Source organism: Hyperolius riggenbachi, chromosome 1 (genome assembly GCF_040937935.1).
Source record: "Hyperolius riggenbachi isolate aHypRig1 chromosome 1, aHypRig1.pri, whole genome shotgun sequence".
Lineage (NCBI taxonomy): Eukaryota > Metazoa > Chordata > Amphibia > Anura > Hyperoliidae > Hyperolius > Hyperolius riggenbachi.
The window spans coordinates 76,057,163-76,078,021 of record NC_090646.1 but is presented as its reverse complement, the minus strand read 5'-3'; the positions used below and the strand labels follow the sequence as shown (position 1 = coordinate 76,078,021).

General features: G+C 41.9%; 1 protein-coding gene across 1 annotated transcript in view; it reads right to left on the bottom strand.

The window, feature by feature from the left end:
- Positions 1-16,190, bottom strand: part of CD8B (CD8 subunit beta) — a 50,085-nt gene extending 33,895 nt beyond the window's left edge. The window contains exon 1 of the mRNA XM_068275260.1: positions 16,077-16,190. Within this exon, the coding sequence (XP_068131361.1) occupies positions 16,077-16,149 (73 nt within the window). The 5' untranslated portion in view covers positions 16,150-16,190. The remainder of the gene's footprint in view (positions 1-16,076) is intronic.
- Between the last annotated feature and the right edge of the window lie 4,669 nt (positions 16,191-20,859).

Below are 20,859 nucleotides of genomic sequence, written 5' to 3'. Positions count from 1 at the left end.
TTGCATGATATTGTAATGTTTCGAGTTTCACCTGTATATTGCTATAATCACTGCTAATAATGAACATGTATTTTTGCTTTTTTAACACATGTGATATCAGCCCTGATTTAGTAAATTCTCCTCCAATGTTCTCTCACAGGAGATATTTAAAACGTTATCAATAAAACACCTTTTCCTTCCCCAGCAACTTAAAACGCAAAGTAAGCTGTGTCAGATTATCTTAAAGCTCAGGCGTCGGACTCCAGGCCGGGAGGGCCAGATCCATGCCAGTGTTTAGGATGGACTGGAAAAGAGAGGATCGTGTTCTACCTGATGGACCACACCATTCCTGATTCAGACCCATCAATTAATTTGAGCGGTGTCAAAAATGGGTGAGGACCTCAGCCCTTGTAGGACCGGTTTGACATCCCTGGGTTAAAGGGAGCCTAAAGCAAGAGGTATATGGAACCTGACATATTTATTTCCTTTTAAACAATACCAGTTTTCTGGAAGTCCTGCTGATCTCTTTGGCTGAGGGAATTTCTGAACCACACACCTAAAAGAAGCATGCAGCTAATCTTGTAAGATTGTAAGATTTTTGTTAGAAACATCTGATCTGCATATGCTTGTTCAGGATCTATGGCTAAAAGTAATAGAGGCAGAAGATAAGCTGGACAGCTAGCAAATGGTATTGTTTAAAAGGAAATAAATATGGCTACCTTCTTAACCCTTTAACTGCAATTTCCTTTTAATGTAAACCTGAGGTGAAATAAAAAAACAAAAACAGATACATACCTAGGTAGAGGTTAGTCCAGAGGTGTTCCATGTCCTCCTCGATCCCACCTATGCCATGCAAGGACCCTTTGTACATATCCGACAAGAGCTTGCTGGATATGTTCTCATGGCTGCGCTCCACGCCATGTACCAGCCCGCGTACGGCTCCATGCTACTGCCGTTGTGAGGGGACTGCGGCCACAAAGTAGAAGAGGGGCCCACCCAGTGGCAGTTGGATTGAGGAGGCTTCCTTCTCCTTAAAGAGAACCCGAGGTGTGTTTAAAGAATGTTATCTGCATACAGAGGCTGGATCTGCCTATACAGCCCAGCCTCTGTTGCTATCCCAAACCCCACTAAGGTCCCCCTGCACTCTGCAATCCCTCATAAATCACAGCCGTGCTGTGAGGCTGTGTTTACATCTGTAGTGTCAGTCTCAGCTGCTCCCCTGCCTCCTGCATAGCTCCGGTCCCTGCCCCCGTCCCTTCCCTCCAATCAGCAGGGAGGGAAGGGATGCAGGCGGGGACTGGAGTTCTGCAGGAGGCGGGGAGAGCAGCAGACTGACACTATAGAGATAAACACAGCCAGCTCTGACAAGCTGTTTGTCAGCAGCGTGGCTGTGATTTATGAGGAATTGCAGAGTGCAGGGGGACCTTAGGGGGGTTTGGGATAGCAACAGAGGCTGGGCTGTATAGGCAGATCCAGCCTCTGTATGCAGATAACATTCTTCACACCCACCTCGGGTTCTCTTTAGGTAAGTATCTGTTTTTTTGTTATTTCAACTTAAGTTTGTTTTAAGTTTAATGTTACATTTCTTACCGGTGTGTTAGAACATTTTCACCTACTGGCGGCTGATCGGGTATGTTGTAGAAGATAAGAGGAGAAAACATCTCCTTTCAGAAAACTCAGAGAAAAGTTATACTGTATTGAATAAGGACCTGATATTTAACAAGGCTCTAAGTCCAGAGCACATATGTGATCCAGCAATTCTGAGCTGGATTTTTTAAATCATTTCAGTTGTTTGGTGGTATGCAGACTATAGTAAAGATTTCAAGAAAGTTATTGAAACTAACAAGTGGAAGCAGATCCTATTTTTAACAGTAGGATCTATGTCCTGTGTTTAGCGGAGTTGTAGAGAATGGACCCAATGGCTAAATTTTCTACAGAAGTGGAAACCGAGCTTTACTCATAGTCCATTATTCAATTTACATTCTCTCCAATGTTTTCTCACATTTTCACACGTAATCAGTGGAATGCCTCATAAGACACCAGCAACCAAGGAAATGCTTTGACAGTACCTCTTCACCTATATTTTTATTTTTTTTATTTTACCTTTTCAATTACAGAGTGCTAAAAAGTTAAACAGAGGTTAAAAATGATCTCCTGGGAGAAAACTTTGGACAAAAAGTGATTTGAATAAGGGTCATTGGACCCTTTTTCTCCTAAGTTTTCTCCTCGGTGATATTTCACATCTGATCAATAAAATGCCCTTTAAGCCGCATCTGGCGTTGCTTTTTCACCTACATTTTGGTAGTACTGAAAAGTTATTTTAAACAGAAGATGAAAATTATCTCCTGGGAGAAAACTTAGGAGAAAAATGAGTCTTTCTCCTATTCTAGCACTTAGCTTTAGGCTCTCCAGTGCTCTCCAGACTTGGAAACCCAATTGCAAAATGCAAGAGATTCCGACATTGTGTTATTTAGTGTTTTTCCTTTCAAATTTTTCAAATGTTCACCGTTGCTAACCAGTGCTTAATTCCTGGCTGGCAATTGGCAACTAAATAGCACACACGTTCTAATTGCTCTACTAGTGCAATATACAATAATCCCCAATCTAGCCAGTCTTGGAAACTGATCACGTGACATTCATAACCCCCATGTGGTTCCAGCACCTCTCCTCCCCTCACCACCCAGATATAAAATATTACTATATATGGTAATCTATGCATCTAACATATACACACGTCATGAAATAATATACAAATTACAGGTGGTGTGTGGGTATATTCCTAAGGCTAAGCACGTCATAATACATCATGATGGGAAGAATACACCTTCCATTGTACTTCTTAGAGGGAAACTGAAGTGAGAGGGATATTGAGGCTGCCATATTTATTTCCTTTTAAACAATGCACATTGCCTGGCTGTTCTGCTGATCCTCTTCCTCTAATACTTTTAGCCAAAGACCCTGAACTCGAGTCTTGTGATTGGTCTAAAATTTCCGTGGTATTCCGATTAGCGTGGCAAAATACTGCATTCTCTGATTGGTTAGTTTTTTGCTGTGTTAAATATTTTAGAGCAAAAAATAAATAAATAATAATAATTTTGAGTTTCGTGCCACTTTAGGCATAATAGATTTAAATATTGGGGTTCCCATAAGCTGTAAGCCATAATCATCAAAATGATTACAAATAAAGGCTTGAAATATCTCACTATGCATGTAATGAGTCTATTTTATATATTTCCCTAAAGACTGCACCACTCAGTCCAATAATGAATAATCAACAAACTTTATTCAGTATACAAAGATATATATAAAAAACACTAAAAGCAATAGATCAAAGGGCACATGATAATCAAAATAAATGTACTAAGTAATTCATGTAATCACAATGCCTGCAAAGAACCTCCTAAATAGATACATGAATAATAGATATAAATAAAGGTCAAAGTAATAACAATCAAAAACCCCCTGACAGGCTCTTAGCCAAGGATGTGCAAAAAACTAAATGAACAAATAAGGTGCATAGTGCTGAGATGAGGATGAGGGAAAGAGGTTTCACCCATCCAATAGAAGTAGATAAGACAAATAGTGTACGTGAACTAAAAAAGGTAAACAGGCGTTAAAGTGCTTAGTAGTGCAGGAACAAGAAGGTAAAGGCTTACCAGGAGGGAGGACAAGCAGGCAAGGGAATGAGGTGCCCCACGGACGCCGTCGCGATTCGCTGCCTAGATGCGCAGCTTCTAGCCCAGTCGAAGCTGCGCATCTAGGCAGCGAATCGCGACGGCGTCCGTGGGGCACCTCATTCCCTTGCCTGCTTGTCCTCCCTCCTGGTAAGCCTTTACCTTCTTGTTCCTGCACTACCAAGCACTTTACCGCCTGTTTACCTTTTTTAGTTCACGTACACTATTTGTCTTATCTACTTCTATTGGATGGGTGAAACCTCTTTCCCTCATCCTCATCTCAGCACTATGCACCTTATTTGTTCATTTAGTTTTTTGCACATCCTTGGCTAAGAGCCTGTCAGGGGGTTTTTGATTGTTATTACTTTGACCTTTATTTATATCTATTATTCATGTATCTATTTAGGAGGTTCTTTGCAGGCATTGTGATTACATGAATTACTTAGTACATTTATTTTGATTATCATGTGCCCTTTGATCTATTGCTTTTAGTGTTTTTTATATATATCTTTGTATACTGAATAAAGTTTGTTGATTATTCATTATTGGACTGAGTGGTGCGGTCTTTAGGGAACTACTTTTCTCCTGATTGTCTATCGTATTTTTGGTTCCTTTCTGCACGCTCTGGTATTTACCCATATTTATGGTTGAGTGGATGGTGCTTGCCCGTTTTTGTTGATTTCTATTTTATATATTAGCTTCACCTTTTAAGTTGAATTACTGACATAAATGGACTTTTTGCACAATATTCTACATTTTCGAGTTTCACCTGTAATTCTCCTTGTAAGGAATGTTTGTGTTTTTACAGTCAGCATTTTCTATTCCTTCGCAGCTGTTTTATATCTTTATGTTTTTTGATGTTTGTAAACAAAGCCTCTTATGACCCACTTTGATTTTTATCTGTTAACACAGAAGACGCCACCACTGTTGGCACAGAAAGAGGACCTACCTACGATATCACACAGAGCACAGTTAACGATATATATGAAAGTAGCGATCTATTGCGTTGCTACCCTAGAAAGAGTTATCTTAAACCCAACAAGTGCTTCAATATTCTATGCATGTCAGATGGGTGCTTTCTAAGGCACTGGTGTGAATAGAATAAAACCTGGGCCCATATTCAATTACATTTTTCTCCCAAGTTTTCTCCAAGGTGATATTTTCTCACCTTAACAATAAAATGATTTTTAGGCTAGGTTCACGGTGCTCAGTTACATTGCAGTAACATTCTGCTTGTCAACTTACTGCCCATACTATTGTATGAACTTGTTCACAATAATTGATCACGTTATTCTAACTCGCTGCATGCAGGCTTTGCACTAAAGTTTATGTCCATTCTCCATTTCAGTTCACACTCATTTTAACTCGTGCGTTAAGGAACTGATCACTGTGATTCCAACCTTAGGCTAGATTCACAGTGGTCAGTTGCATAACACACACGTGATAATGAGTTATAATGACTGTGAACTGCAATGGAGACTAATCAAAGACTTTAATACAAAACCTTCATGCAGCAAGTTATAGAATAATGCGATTAGTTACAACTCAGTACTGTGAACAGCCCCATAGAATTGTATGGGCAGTAAGGTGACATACAGAATTAATGCAACTGAGCACCGTGGGCCTGAAGTTACAACAAAACAAAAAATTCTCAGAATGATTTTGACTGTACTTTTTTACCCACTTTTTCAATTGCAGAGTATTGAAAAGTTATTTTAAACAGCTATGAAACATTATCTCCTAGGAGAAAACATAGGAGAAAAAGTGAATGGACATGTATAAGGCAAGAAGATTTTGCTGAGAGATGAATAATAAGGCATTGCCTAGAAAGCCAAAAGGAGAACCTGTCAGTGTTTTCTTCACTTAATGGCTGGGTCACTTCTACATCAAGGGTCTACAAGCAGCTCTCAGTACGAACAGGGCCGGCCCGCTCATGAGGCGAGGTGAAACATTTGCCTCAGGCGGCAAACTTCAAAGGGCGGCACCCGCCCGGGGGGGCCGGCCGCCGAGCCGGAGGGGTAGCGGGCAGGTCGGGGGTATTGTGCCTAGCGGTGGGGAGAGGGGGTCGGACCCCCCCTCCCTCGCCTGGGTCCCCCGATCTGCGCTCCCCTCCAGCCTGTAATTAGTAAGCTGCTGCCAGATCGTAAGAGGCACGGGCGGGGAGGACTCACCTTTTCCGTGTTCCAGCGAGCGCTCCACTGACGTCACTTCCTGCATCGCCGCCCACTGTATTGTAAGTGGACGGCGATGCAGGAAGTGACGTCAATGGAGCGCACGATGGAACGCGGAAAAGGTGAGTCCTCCCCGCCCGTGCCTCTTACGATCTGGCAGCAGCTTACTAATTACAGGCTGGAGGGGAGCGCAGATCGGGGGACCCAGGCGAGGGAGGGGGGGGTCCGACCCCCCTCCCCACCGCTAGGCACAATACCCCCGACCTGCCTGCAGCAGCTCTGCCAAATTTGCCTCAGGCGGCAAAAAGTGACGGGCCGGCCCTGAGTACGAAGTATTCAAAAGTTAGCAAGGCTTGCCCTTTAACCACTTATTCCACCACTACAGTATATCTACGTCCTCTGTGAATCCATCTAAGCCACGAGGATGTAGATATAAGCCGTGTCGCTGAGGCATAGCTGTGCATGATTGGGCTTGCTCTTGGGCAAAACCTCCTGCACTATCTACTGCAGCACTAATTGGTGAATTGGAATATATGTTTCCTGAGCCAATAAGATTGATTTTTTACCAGTAAAAATACTTTTATTTTCTCAGTTCATAGTGAAAAATACACACAGTAGCATTATTTCAGAATCAAATATCTTCACCATAAATTGTGACAGGAACGTAATCTAAGTTTTGTGATAGAAAGTAGAAATAGCCAAACAAAATTTGTGTTTTTATCTTTTATAGCACTTTTTATTTTTAAACTGGAATTGGTAAAACTGAGAAATAATTAGTTTTTTTCTATTTTTTTCCTCTTTTTCCTATTAAAATGCATAGAAAACAACATTGTTCGAGGGAAAAAATTCCATACAATGAAAGCCTAGTTAGAAAAAAACAATATAAATTTCATTTAGGTGTCATAAGTAGGGATAATGTTATTGCTGATTAAATAGGGACATAGCTAAAATGTCAAAACTGCTCTGGTCCATAAGGGGGAAACAAGGTCTGGATGCAAAGTGGTTAAAGGAGAACTCTCATGAAAAATTATAAAATGCAAATTACATACATATAAATGTACATTTCTCCAAGAGTAAAATACACTATGAATTATTTTTTTTCCTATGTCGCTGTCACTAACAGTAGGTAGTTAAAATCTGACAGGTTCTGGTCTAGTCCATCTCCTCATGGTGGATTCTCAGTTATTTCTTTATTTTCAAAATCATTGTGTTCCTATACAAACTGTTTGCACTGTATGAGGGGAGGTGGGGGGTCTATAGTACAGGTTCTGCCAGTAAGGATTTATCATGTGGAGAACCAGGGGCATAACTACAGGGGAGCAGTCGCTATGACTGCAGAGGGGGCCCAGAGCTGTGGGAGAGCCCCAACCACTACTTTCCCACCCTCCAATACTCCAGATCAAGTGTTTTGTGGCTTCACTCGTTATGGGTGTGAAGATCACGATGGCCGCACTTGTTTTATGGCCCTTGTGAGATGGGCCCCCTCGGCTGTGAGGGTCACCAAGGGGAGGCAGGAGGATGATTGTGAACATTACAGGGGCCCCATCAAAGTTTTTCCTGGGGGGCCCCATGATTTGTAGCTAGGCCACTGTGGAGAACAATAGTGCTTGGGCAAGGTCTTCTAGCCTGTCCAGCTGTTGTCCTACAGTGACTGCACACAGCTGTCGGGGGCCTACAGACATACAGTATAAGGTGAAAATACATACACCAGGGGACTGCCATCTCATATGTGCATAGATTATAAGATAGTCCCCTTTTTAATATCAAAGAAACCTTTCAACACCTACATGCCAATTGCCACACGTAAAAACTAAACAGAAAATTTTGTAAAGAGAGTGAGGTAAAGAGAAGCATATCGGGGCCAAAATTAAATATCCCCAGGAACAAGGACAACTGATCTATTCCTCTGTTGTTGGCGTCACTGTATGAAGTATACTACTGGGTTTTATGCCCTATGCTGTGAACCTATGGTACGTGACACCCTGGGGGGGGGGAGGGGACCTTTAAAAAATAGATAGCATAAAACTTTTTGCTATGATTCAAAAATATCAACAAAATTAAGTTTTAATATATCCTACATTTTAAATAAAACAACGACTAGAAAGTAGCATTCATATTTAAAATGCACAGGGGCGGCTTTGGGATGCATTTTAACAAAGTTGGGGCTATGAGTTATATAGGAGGTGTGATCCAAAAAGTCCATAGCCTCATAGAGAGAGAAAAGACTCACAAGGATCACGAGACATCTTTGCTTAAGATTGTCTCCCTTAAAGTGCTATGAAACTCTGCACTGATTGCTTCTTTGCTCTAAAAGATTATTTACAGCTTTAAAGTGTACCTGATGCGGGGACACTAGCATAATCTATACGTACCAGGTGTTTCTTCCAGTCCCATGAGGTCCCTGGACTCCCTCCCTGTCCTCTTTGGCAGCTGAATTTAATTGGAAAAGCTCCTGGTATTCTGGCCAGTCATGGCCAGTCGTTGGCTTCTGCGTATCCACGGCCAGGCTGCGCACGCAACCCCGCTACGCTCCCGTGCCCCGGAGTGTTCTGCGTCCAGATTCGGAATGCTCCCAGGCTGTCCTCTCTGGTGGCTCTGTTCATTTGGAAAAGCTCCTGGTATTCTTGCCAGCCACGTTCTTCTGTGCATGTGCGGACATGCGCAGAAGACCTCAGCCGGACAGAATACCAGGGGCTTTTCCAAATGAACGGAGCCACCACAGAGGTCAGCACAGGAGGTCCTGGACCTCATGGGGCTGGAGGAAGCCCCAGGTAAGTATAAATCATGCCATTATCACCATCTCACGGTCACTTTACACTCATTACCAACAAAAATTGGAAGCCCTTTTAGGTCTCTTTTCCATGAGCAGCTGAAGGCTGTAAAGTCACCCCCTATCAACTGCTTCCATTCAAGATAGTGCTTGGCACAGGCGGTGGACAGATGGCAGTTGCCATCCTCAGATGCAATATGAGACGTTTTCTGGCCACCGGGTAACACTGCAGCGTGTCAAACATGGCATGCATATTGTTACCAATCGCTGCCATTCGGCTGCATGTCATTTCAGTCAAAAGGCGCTTGTGGCCAGCAGCCGGGACTCTGAACTGCCTGACAAGTGTGCAGTTTGGTCTTTCATACAAAAGAGGCCTTAGGTATTAATATCAGCAGGCAGACAAGTGAAATCACTAACCAGTGGATAAATAATCATCATTCACCCCGATGGGCTCATTGCATTTTCTGTAATGTGTTTTATCATACCATGTATTTGGTCTGAGGAAGCACACATAGCACACATCATTATTTTGACACATATGGGCAGAGACGGATCTAGGGGGGGGGGCGAGCGGGTCCCTTGCCCCAGGCGCAGTTTGTTGAATTCTTAAAAAGGTGCCAAAACTGGATGGGGAATGGCAGTTTAGGCGCCAAAACCTGACCTTGCCCCAGGCGCAATTTGGTCTAGATCCGTCCCTGCATATGGGTGCCTCAGGATTGCAGCAGACAACTCTGGATGTGCAATCTGTTAAAAGCTTCTGAATGAATAGCGTTTTCCTGCATGATAAATGATCGTACTGCCGATACAAAGCTGCCTTTAGGAACTGCTACTGCTCTGTTACACAGACAAGCAATAAAAAACACCTGGAAGGCTCAGATCCCACATGAGTGGAGAACGGACATTTGTTCTCTGTTCTCTGTTCCACAGTGAATGGCTCTAGCAGCTGGTCACACTTGTCACGCTGCATTGGATCCACAGGATCCTATATGGTAAGTTGGCTGCACTTCTGTGCTGTCCGTGATAATCTCAGGCAGGCAGATGCATTCCCCATATAGCCAATGGGGGTAACATCTGCTACAGGCTACAGCCCGACCACTGGCACCCGCTGGCCACATGTGTTCTGGCACAAGGGGGAACACGGCCTAAGGGCTTTTTAATAATATTTAATGGGCTAGCTTTTTTTGCACGCAGTTCTAAATCTGCATCCACGGCCACACACAGAACACTACATATACAAAAAATTCACTTCCTGCCCTGAAAAAAATGCTGCATGCAGGCAGGTGTTTTTATGTGTAAACTAGATCTAGTTTACTTTATACTAGCCCGTGTTGCATGAAGCTTAAACGACACAAATGGCATGTCCATTGCCACGCAGATACCGCGCCATTTAAAAAGAACTGCAATGCTAAAAATGCATGCACAAGTGTACCGTGGGCTGGCGTTTGCAGCACATAATGCACTGATGCATGCGCTTTTAGCAAGTAGCGTATGCGTTGCCACACCAATGAAATTGCAAAGCATCCACGCAGAGAGTGGCTGGATAGTGTACTGGTTAAGGGCTCTGCCTCTGACACAGGAGACCTGGGTTCAAATCTCAGCTCTTCCTTCTCAGTAAGTCAGAACCTATTCAGTGAGGAAACCTTGAGCAAGAGTCTCTAGTGCACGCTAGTGTCTGCCCCGCAAGTGCTTTGAGTCCGCCAGGAGAAAAGCGCTATACAAATATAGGGATGATTATTATTATTAATAACAGTCATGCTGTGCATCACATTAAAATTCAATGCAGCACACAGGCTGGAGCTAACATGGGCTGCCAGTGTTAATGCGTTTTTGCACTGCATTAAGAGCAAACTATGCAGTGCACATAGTTTGCATGGTGTGATTGAGCTCTAAATGCTATGTGTGTGTGTGTTGTGGGGGGGGGGGGGGGGGAGGGTTGGGGGGATGTGCGCAGGTCTGCTTACAGGTCTTACAGTTCATTGCTTTTGAACCCATTTTTTCAAGCAACTGCACCTGCAATGTTTGTACTTAACACCTGCTTTTGCCGCCACCATGCTATAACAGACGGTTGCAAGAAAGCTGTTAAGTTACATGAAAATGCCGCGGTGTAAATAGTTGGGTGTGACTATTGAGTTTAGTCTATGTTCAAGGATTAGATTCCTATTGTCCGATTCCACCATTTGTTATCAGAACAGGAGGTTTTCATGAGCCTTTGGGATAGACTCTGCTTTACGCAATGTCACTCATCCTGAATAGATTTTTGGAATGCCAATTTCTGTCTTAAATCTCCTCTCCCACATCACTCTGTAGAAATGCAATGTGCCTGTTTAATTAGCTGAACTGCCTGCACACACCTGTATAGACGGTGAATGGATGGTAGTTTGCGCCAGTACCCAGTTTACCAGCTTCTCATTATAAGGGATTGTCATATTCCCTGCCATGTTGGAGACAGGGCCGGCGCTGCCACAGAGGCAAAGGGGTCAATTGCCCCGGGGCCCAAACCTCCGCAGGGGCCCCTGTGCCACTGGCCCTGCTGCTGCTCTCAGTCGCCATGCTCCCCAGGCTCTGCAAGTGTAACCCAAGCACTAATAACCGAGCAGTGGCTGCACATTCCGTGCACTCTGAGACACACTGTCTCCCTTCTTCTCTATGACCTGGCACATTATGTGTAAACACGCGCAGGGTCATATAGAAGGAGAGAGACAGCATGCCTCAGAGTGCACGGAATGTGCAGCCGCTGACGCTGCCCGCTAGGACAGTGCTGCGGTTATACTTGCAGGGCCCTGGGGAGCAGTGGGGTAATGGGGGGGGGGTTAAGCAGGGGGCCCCCCATGCTTCAGTTTGCCCCAGGGCACCTTCAACCAGACTTGGTTGGAGAAGGCTTCTAGAGTTTCATGCTGTGCTACAAGAGAGTGTTCAAGATGGCTTCCACATTACAGGAAACTGGCAGGGACCTCCAACATGTTACAGAAGACTGTAACAGATGCCATGCGGAACGCTCAACATGTTAAGTAGAAACCGGGCAAAAAAAAATGTACCTGCACTTAGTAAAGGGTTAAGATGAAATGGGGCCCTAGGCAAGATAGCACCTACCACCTAAGTAAGGTTTAGCATACACCAGTCCCCTAGACTCTCTCCAGAGAGAAACTGCCTAGGTTTGTCTTGTAGATGATCCGGCTCTGCCTGCACTGATATAGTAACACTGCGACGAACCACGGCCCGATTCATCCAGCAAATCTCGCCTGGTTCTTGTATGTCGCGGGTACTCAAGTTTCTGCTGGACTCTCCTGTTAATATGTAGTGGTAGATTCCATTAATTATGAAAAAGGTGGGGGGGGGGGGGGGGATTGCGCATCCCTAAAAACATGCTGCAATTGACTGGTTAATCGTTCAGGCATGCACCACCTATTTTAGGCTGAAAATGCATGCCCTGCATCCAAAACAAATGCTACATTTATTATGCTATGGAGGAACTTTGGCTTCCACTATAGTTTGCATGCAAAGTATAATATACTGGACACTTGCGCCACGGTGAGGCAGACCTCCAGGCAAGTGGCCTAACCTAAATTAAAAACAACATATGTATAGCCTTGGGAGCAGCCAAGCAAAAATGTGTAACTTACATTTTAATGGACATTCAGATGCAAATCATATGCATAACTACTATTACTTACCATGCAAACGGGAAACTCAGGGATACGGGCTGGGAGCAGCTAACCCGGTAGTTACATACTAGCAAAATTATGAAAAAGGGGGGGTTTGCGCATCCCTAAAAACATGCTGCAATTGACTGGTTAATCGCTCAGGCATGCTCCACCTGCCTGATTTGCATCTGAATTTAATACGTAGTGTGCAGATAGCTTATTAGAGGTGCTGCACATGTGAGCTGTTGGTCATTTCAGATGCAGCCTTTGTGGTATGCGCTGGCCCTCTCCTCGCTGTAGATTCCATTAAAACTATAGTGCTAAGTATCCCTGCGTCTGCATAAATTATTTTAGAAGTTTGGTTGAATAGACTATTTACCAATTGAATTTTACAGTTATGGGAATAATGACAAATACAACCATGTCCAAGGAACAGATGCTTCAGAAATTGTCAGAATGATCTTGGCTGACCCCTAAGCTAAACACAAATTACAGTGTTTTTTTTGACTGTTCAGTTCTGAAATGTTGATCTCAAACTGAAATAAAAAACCTGCTTCCAATTAACAACATAACCGTCCTTTTAACCTCCTGTGCATTGGAGTTAAACCAGGCCGACCCATCTAAACATTTTATAGGCAATATCTATAAAATGTTAATAGAGCATTATGCGCTGAAAGCCACGGACATGTCCGCTGAAAAGTGGGCCAGTGCTGGGGTCCACCTAGACACTGAGGACTGGGGAGGCCAGATCATTTTCATTTGGTATGGGTCAGATGGAAGGATAGGTAGGAATATGCAGACAAGTAGTCTTTTTGACCTTGCATCGAGTACCTTTGGTGGTTTGGAAATACGGGGACATAGTTCATGTTATTCACCTAAATGTTTTATATGCATAAATGCTCAGTGTATTTTGACCGTCAAGTGTTGCTCTGCTAGGCACTAATGTATACATGGCTATCTTTTATTGTACTTCAGTGTGAAAATGTATGTACCGGTAATGCATTTGTGTAACCCTTCAATGTAAATTTTATTGTTTGTTTGTTTTTTTGATGATGACTGCTCAAAAAACTTTTCTTGTTTAATACAAAAAACGATATAACCGTCCTTGAAAACGTCACAGTTTAAAGATAATTTTGTTTTGATTTCTCACAATGAACAGGATAGTATGCAGCATCCTCATTACCTACAACATTATAGTTTTTGCATTGGTTTTGTTGTTTTACCAGCTGAGCGGTCATATGTGCGATTCAGGCCTCAGCCTAAAACAAGAAAGCTCAGTAGCCAGTCCTGGTTAGTAAGGATTAGTTAGGACTGCAGTGACAACGTGCAGCTCTAAAAGGATAATGCTGAATTGTTTAATTACACATAGAATTTGTTTGGTTTCATTTTGCTTCACATGAAGTTGTGTTATCGTGAATGAAGACAAAGTCATTCTTTTTCTGAATTTGATAGACAGAAAGAGGAAAATACTCTTCCCAAAGCTAGTTATTGAATTTTATTTTCATTCATCTTAGTTAAGCAGAATACGCATTTGAAAAGCATATTGTCTGGTGGCCTAACATAACATATATTGCTTGTCACTTACGTTCAACATTCAGTTGCATTATACGAATGGGTTTCCTGGATATGATAATTGAGAGGAGCTCAAGGCCTACACGGTTAATAGATTTTTAATGAATGGCACATATATATAATTTTTCTTTCCTTTCTGTAAATTTTGAGCAAACATAAAACTGAACATTAATAACATTGAGTACAGTATATTAATCACATCAGTTAGGGGTTATACTTAAGGTTATGTTAAGATGTAAGCTGTAAATCTACTTTATGTTTATATGACCCGAATGGCAACAAAAATTGATCTTGAAATCCAGACGTATTTAAGTTACAAAAAATACTATCCTGTTTTACTTATTGTAACTGTCACCTCGTTAGTAGATTTATTCTATTTATTGTAGCTGGTTATTGCATGAAGTGTTAGCATATTGTCTTCAATGCAAAAGAGTTTGATAAGCTAAAAATGTTACAATGGCCTTGCTTTTACGCTTGTGCTCACGCAATCCTAGACTTTTGGCTTTAGGGCTCTTTCACATCAGACAACGCGAACAGGAGCCGTTCTCCTGCACACGTTGTCTGCCTGCGGCGTGTCGTCGGGTATCTGCGGTGCGACGCAATCACCAGCGGTAGCTGGTAATTAAACCCGACGGAAACCGCCGGCTCGCGGGTGCGTTGGAGGAAAAACTGCGCCCGGGTGCGTCGGAACCGCAACGCATCGAAACGCAGCGTCGAGTGTGAAAGGTAAAATGAAAGTCTATGGACTTTCATCTTACCTTGGTTAACGCAAACGGCTTCCGTTTGCGTTAGCGCAGAAAGTCTGCCCTAATGTGAAAGAGCCCTTAATACCTTGATGGCTTACACAGGAAATGTCACTGAAACGAGTATTTGTGGCATGTTTATCAATCTTGAAATCCCATTGAAAAATTCACCATGTAAGCAGTAAACAGAAAAACGTATTAGTAATAGGAGACTATTCTCCCGCTTATCCTAATTCTTGATTACAGAGGCACCGAAAGCACCGCAAACTCAGTGTGACAAGTGTGTATCTCTCTGTACAGCCAGTGCAAGAATAACAATTCTCCGCTAAAATATATTTGAAAAATGTCTGCAGAATACGCTTTTTAGCTGCTCACCAAGCCACATGTTGCCAAGTATTTTTTTAGGTTATGCTTAAATGTAATTGCACGGCATTCCACCATCACACTGTGAATGGACAGCCTTAGGTTCTGTGTGATGTTGCTGTATGGGCTGATGGATTTAGGCCAAGCAAGCAACACCGACAACAAATGAGGTGAATCTATCACTCGTTAGAAGGGCCTAATGACAGCACCAAAATCCAGCCTAACACAATCATAATGTAATGAGATACCGCAAAAATGTGATTGCACGAGTGACAATGGAATTGCGCAAAACTGCGCAGGGTAATTTGGGCCCACTATGCGTTGCCATAGGCCGTAATGTGAACTATGGCTATACCGGCGCTCCGACGGTAATTTGGCCACTGTCAAAAGATGGAGCCCAAATTACTTTAAAAACAGAGTAATTCAGCTGTCAGCAATAGGGAATGAATTACGTCTTACCACGAGTCCATGGCGGATTGGAGTTGGAATAGCAATTTATGCCGCTGGGACTTTTGCAGGAGCAGCGTGAGCCATTCTTTGTCTTCGCCCTGGGCCTAAACTTATCGTCACCATTTTTGCGTTTATGCGAGCGTCAATATTTTCCAAACACTATCACAGGTGTAGCAATGTGTCTATTAACTTCCCATATTCACAACACATCAGGAACCACTTTAAAGAGTACATGGAACCATTGCCATCAGTCCCTGTCTGTTACGAGCTTACGGTCGGTCTAACAAAGAGCACTTAAACAAATGACCCCAGCATTTCATGCAATTGTGCAACAAGTACACTTGAAGCTCATGTTAATCAAAAGACAAAAACATTAAAGTATCATGCTAAGCTGTAAACCAATAAGCACTTATCTACCATACTCTATAGTTCTGAGAATGTAATAAACTTTTTCCTCATCTGTTTACTTGTAATGCCACCTGTACTTTATGATGTGAACTGTTACAAATCAAAAAAAGTAATAGCTAGAATAACTAGAAAAACCCAATATCTTAAGACATTTTTTTATAGTAAATAATGGTTCCACAGACATATCAGTAAAAAGAGAGAGTCTATTCAAGTAAAGATAATCAAAAGTATTTTTCTCCTTCGGTAGGGTGTCTGTGTTGCAGCAAGTGTCCCAGATTTGGTTTGCCACCATCCCACCTGCTTACCTGTGACACAGAAGGAGATGAGAAGAAAGCACCAGCAGATGACACAGAGTTGACCCAGTCTCGGCTGCTTCATCTTCGCTGAACAGTTAGATGGATGTAAGGTGCCTCCAGCTGACTCTCTATAAACCAAATACAATATCCGCCTACAGGCATCCAGCACATGTCCTGAGGAGGAGCCAATCAGAGTGTCAGCCTACTAACAGAGTGCTAAGGATCAGCTCTGTGACACTCCAGATAGATGTCACCTCAGCTTGTCACCCACAAGCTCCACCAATAAAAAAAAATCTCCCTGCTTTCTGTGTCTGTTCTGCCTCAGCAGAGATGATATTGTATTGCCACACTGTTATGTCTCTTTACAGCATGTATTTTGTACAACTTGTTAACTTTCAGCACTGCCACCCTGTGGTATTTTTCTGTAATGCTCTTTTTCCATTATGTACATTTTTCCTCTCCTACTTTCTGTTGGCAGTTGCTTGGGCAATGGGCAGGGTATTCTGGCGAAATCATAATTTTCTTTTGCCTTGAGGGCTCTTTTACACTACATGTGATTCAGAGTTTGATGCAATTCGATTCCAATTTTTGATGCGATTAAAAAACGTCCTGCATGCTGTGTATTTCATCTTGTGCTGCTTGCATGCACTGAAAATTGCAAATCAGAATCGATAATGAGAATTGCGATTTTTAGTGTCAAAGGAGCCTCAGTGTGGGTTTGAGAGTGCGTTTAGGTCTGCAGCTCTGCTCAGAAATTTCTGTGCTATTCAATTCTGGGGTTTCGATCTGTTCAAGAATAGAGTCTTGTCTTCTTGTTCTGAGAAAACACCACAAGAATGTGCAGAATCTTCCGATGCCATTTTGTGCAAGTGACTTACAGTATAGGGGTACTGTCTCTTTAAGAAAATGGTGTTGTGGCTTAAAGTGAATATGAACTGAGTAAAATGATTTAAAATAAATATATGATTTACTGATTTACCAGAAAATTAATATTACATACTTACCTCACCATCAGTTCCTCTCACCAGCTCACCCTTTCCTTCTAACAATGATTCCTCCCAGTTCTGACAATGTTTTGTCAGAACTGAAATATATCAGTTCCTGTCAGTTATATATCAGTTAAAATGGAGGACAGAGAATTCCATTGATCACAGTGGACAAACAGGATGCAAAAGAGGAGAACTATATCGATGAGTAGACTCTACAGAAGGTAAGTATGACTTGTGTATGTTTATTTCGACTTTACTTTTTAGTTCAGGTTTGCTTTAAGCAGGCAGGATGCACAGTTTGTAATTGTGGGACCAAATTTATCCTCATCTACCAGGCTCAATAATAGCAGCCCATGTTTGCCGAAACATTTGTGTTTCCAGTGATATCTTGCATAGAATATCTTAATAAATCAAATACAATGTAACAATGTTGTGCTTCTCCGTAATGCCAATAAAATACATAGAAATTGTAAAGCCCCATTCATTGTTCAAATGTTGTACTGTCCTGAAAATAAAACACCTACTAAACCCCAGCCCCCAGATTCTCAACAGGTGGCACGTGTAGCCCTGTGGGTACTTGGGCTGGGGTAAAGAGGTGCTTGAACTTTTCTAATCTATTATAATGAGTTTTTGTTTTTAAAATATTCTAAATGATACATAAATGAGCCTGAATAAGTATTTTAATTCATTAAAACCATAAAGGAATGTTTTAAAAGATTGTACATGCAAACATTAAGTACTTCTATCAATTATGTATGTGTTAAGGGGTACTTGAAATGTTGTTGTTCACAATATGGAGTAATCGTAGGATGTACGCGATTCCTATATTGACCATTGCCAAGGTCTGCATGGGGCAGTATCATTAGTTAGTGGGTCATATGTATCAATTTGTAATATATACTCACAAAGGCGGGTTGCTGGATGCTGCAACCACCATATAAGCCTGCAGGAAAATGACCGTCCCCATCGGTATTCCAGCGAATCCGGAAACTGGATGCTCGCTCTCTTTGGAATCTTACAGTTTATAAAAGCTATAAAGATAATACCTCCTATAGGGGTCTAGGCTAAGTAAACGCACTATGTTGGAGGCGCCTGGTGTATACACATATGTTGTCTTATTATAGAATATTCATAACATTCTTAACATTTATAGTTTTCATTATTCTAATTTGCTTACTATACTTTAGTGAATATATGGGGTACTCTGCAATCCGTCTCTCGTAAAAGGGGTACATGCTGTAATAATACTGAAAAACACTGTACTAGACCGTCCCTGGGGGAAAAAAACATTTGAAATTCCACAGACACTAGAACATACTTGTTTTATTATTTTTTTTAGATATTGGGTAGCAATTTTTTTTAGAATTTTTTTACATATTTAGTAGCAAATACCTTGAACTTTTTTGCCGTCAAGTCAAATTTAGAGAGTAAAAATTTAAGTATTTTTCAGAACAAGCGTACAGTGCAGCTGTCACTACGGTCTGTACGCTCGACTCTCTAGCAGGTGAGTTTTTATCAGATGTGGTGACACTAATTTATGCTTTAAAACACATTTACTAAAGAACTCATGTGCATATTGTTTTTGTAATCCAGGGTTTCTTTTCTCTAGCCAATCAGTGAGGTTCTTCATTTTATTGTATATTCTCTGGGTCCAATCCAGTTGACCTTTTCTTCTAAGATTTCTCCTAGGTGAATTTTCACAACTTATCAATAACATACCCTTAAAGCCACCAGCAAACAACAAAGTACTCAGACTAATTTTGACACTACTTTTTCACTTACTTTTTGTACTTTTTCAATTGCAAAGCGCTGGAAGGTTATTTAAAACGGATTATAAAAAATTATCTCCTAGGAGAAAACTTAGGACAAAAAATGAATTGCATTTGGGCTTTATCCATATAAAAGAAATAAAGGTTCATGTAGCTAAAGTAGAAGAATCTTCTGTAGCAATGCCTTTAAATCTACTTTTGAAGACCAAGGAGAAAATCTGTGATCATTGTGGGAACATGCGGAGTGCTCCAGGCGATTTGATTCCCAAAGTGATTCAGATGAAATTTGTTTTAGTACATTCATGAAGAAATACAGTATATACAGTAAGAATGTTTAAGATTATGCATCTAGCTGAAAATCTTTTTGCTAGCATGTCTGAATATTGTCAGGTAAGTATGTAGGTATACACTTATATTTGCTAACTGTAACAAAACAAAATAATAATTGTAGTTCAACTTAAAAGAAAAATGAAACATCAAAGATCACCTTATATACTTTCAAAGTGCCATTTATCACATAAGAATCATTTAATGCTTAAATTATTAAAATGAACACAAATATACAGTGGGTTGCAAAAGTATTCGGCCCCCTTGAAGTTTTCCACATTTTGTCACATTATTGCCAGAAACATGAATCAATTTTATTGGAATTCCACATGAAAGACCAACACAAAGTGGTGTACACATGAGAAGTGAAACGAAAATCATACATGATTCCAAACATTTTTTACAAATAAATAACTGCAAAGTGGGGTGTGCATAATTATTCGGCCCCCTTTGGTCTGAGTGCAGTCAGTTACCTATAGACATTGCCTGATGAGTGTTAATGACTAAATAGAGTGCACCTGTGTGTAATCTAATGTCAGTACAAATACAGCTGCTCTGTGAGGGCCACAGCGGTTGTCTAAGAGAATATTGGGAGCAACAACACCGTGAAGTCCAAAGAACACACAAGACAGGTCAGGGATCAAGTTATTGAGAAATTTAAAGCAGGCTTAGGCTACAAAAAGATTTCCAATGCCTTGAACATCCCACGGAGCACTGTTCAAGCGATGATTCAGAAATGGAAGGAGTATGGCACAACTGTAAACCTACCAAGACAAGGCCGTCCACCTAAACTCACAGGCCAAACAAGGAGAGCGCTGATCAGAAATGCAGTCAAGAGGCCCATGGTGACTCTGGACAAGCTGCAGAGATCTACAGCTCAATTGGGAGACTCTGTCCACAGGACAACTATTAGTCATGCACTGTACAAAGTTGGCCTTTATGGAAGAGTGGCAAGAAGAAAGGCATTGTTAATAACATTATTAACAGAAAGCATAAGAAGTCCCGTTTGCAGTTTGCCACAAGCCATGTGGGGGACACAGCAACCGTGTGGAAGAAGGTGCTCTGGTCAGATGAGACCAAAATGGAACTTTTTGGCCAAAATGCAAAACACTATGTGTGGCAGAAAACTAACACTGCACATGACTCTGAACACACCATCCCCATTGTCAAATATGGTGGTGGCAGAATCATGCTCGGGGGGTGCATCTCTTCAGCAGGGACAGGGAAGCTGGTCAGAGTTGATGGGAAGATGGATGGAGCTAAATACAGGGCAAACTTGGAAGAATACCTCTTGGAAACTGCAAAAGACTTGAGACTGGGGCGGAGGTTCACCTTCCAGCAGGACAATGACCCTAAACATAAAGCCAGGGCAACAATGGAATGGTTTAAAACAAAACATATCCATGTGTTAGAATGGCCCAGTCAAAGTCCAGATCTCAATCCAATCGAGAATCTGTGGCAAGATCTGAAAACTGCTTTTCACAAACGCTGTCCATCTAATTTGACTGAGCTGGATCTGTTTTGCAAAGAAGAATGGGCAAGGATTTCAGTCTCTAGATGTGCAAAGCTGGTAGAGACATACCCTAAAAGACTGGCAGCTGTAATTGCAGCAAAAGGTGGTTCTACAAAGTATTGACTCAGGGGGCCGAATAATTACGCACACCCCACTTTGCAGTTATTTATTTGTAAAAAATGTTTGGAATGATG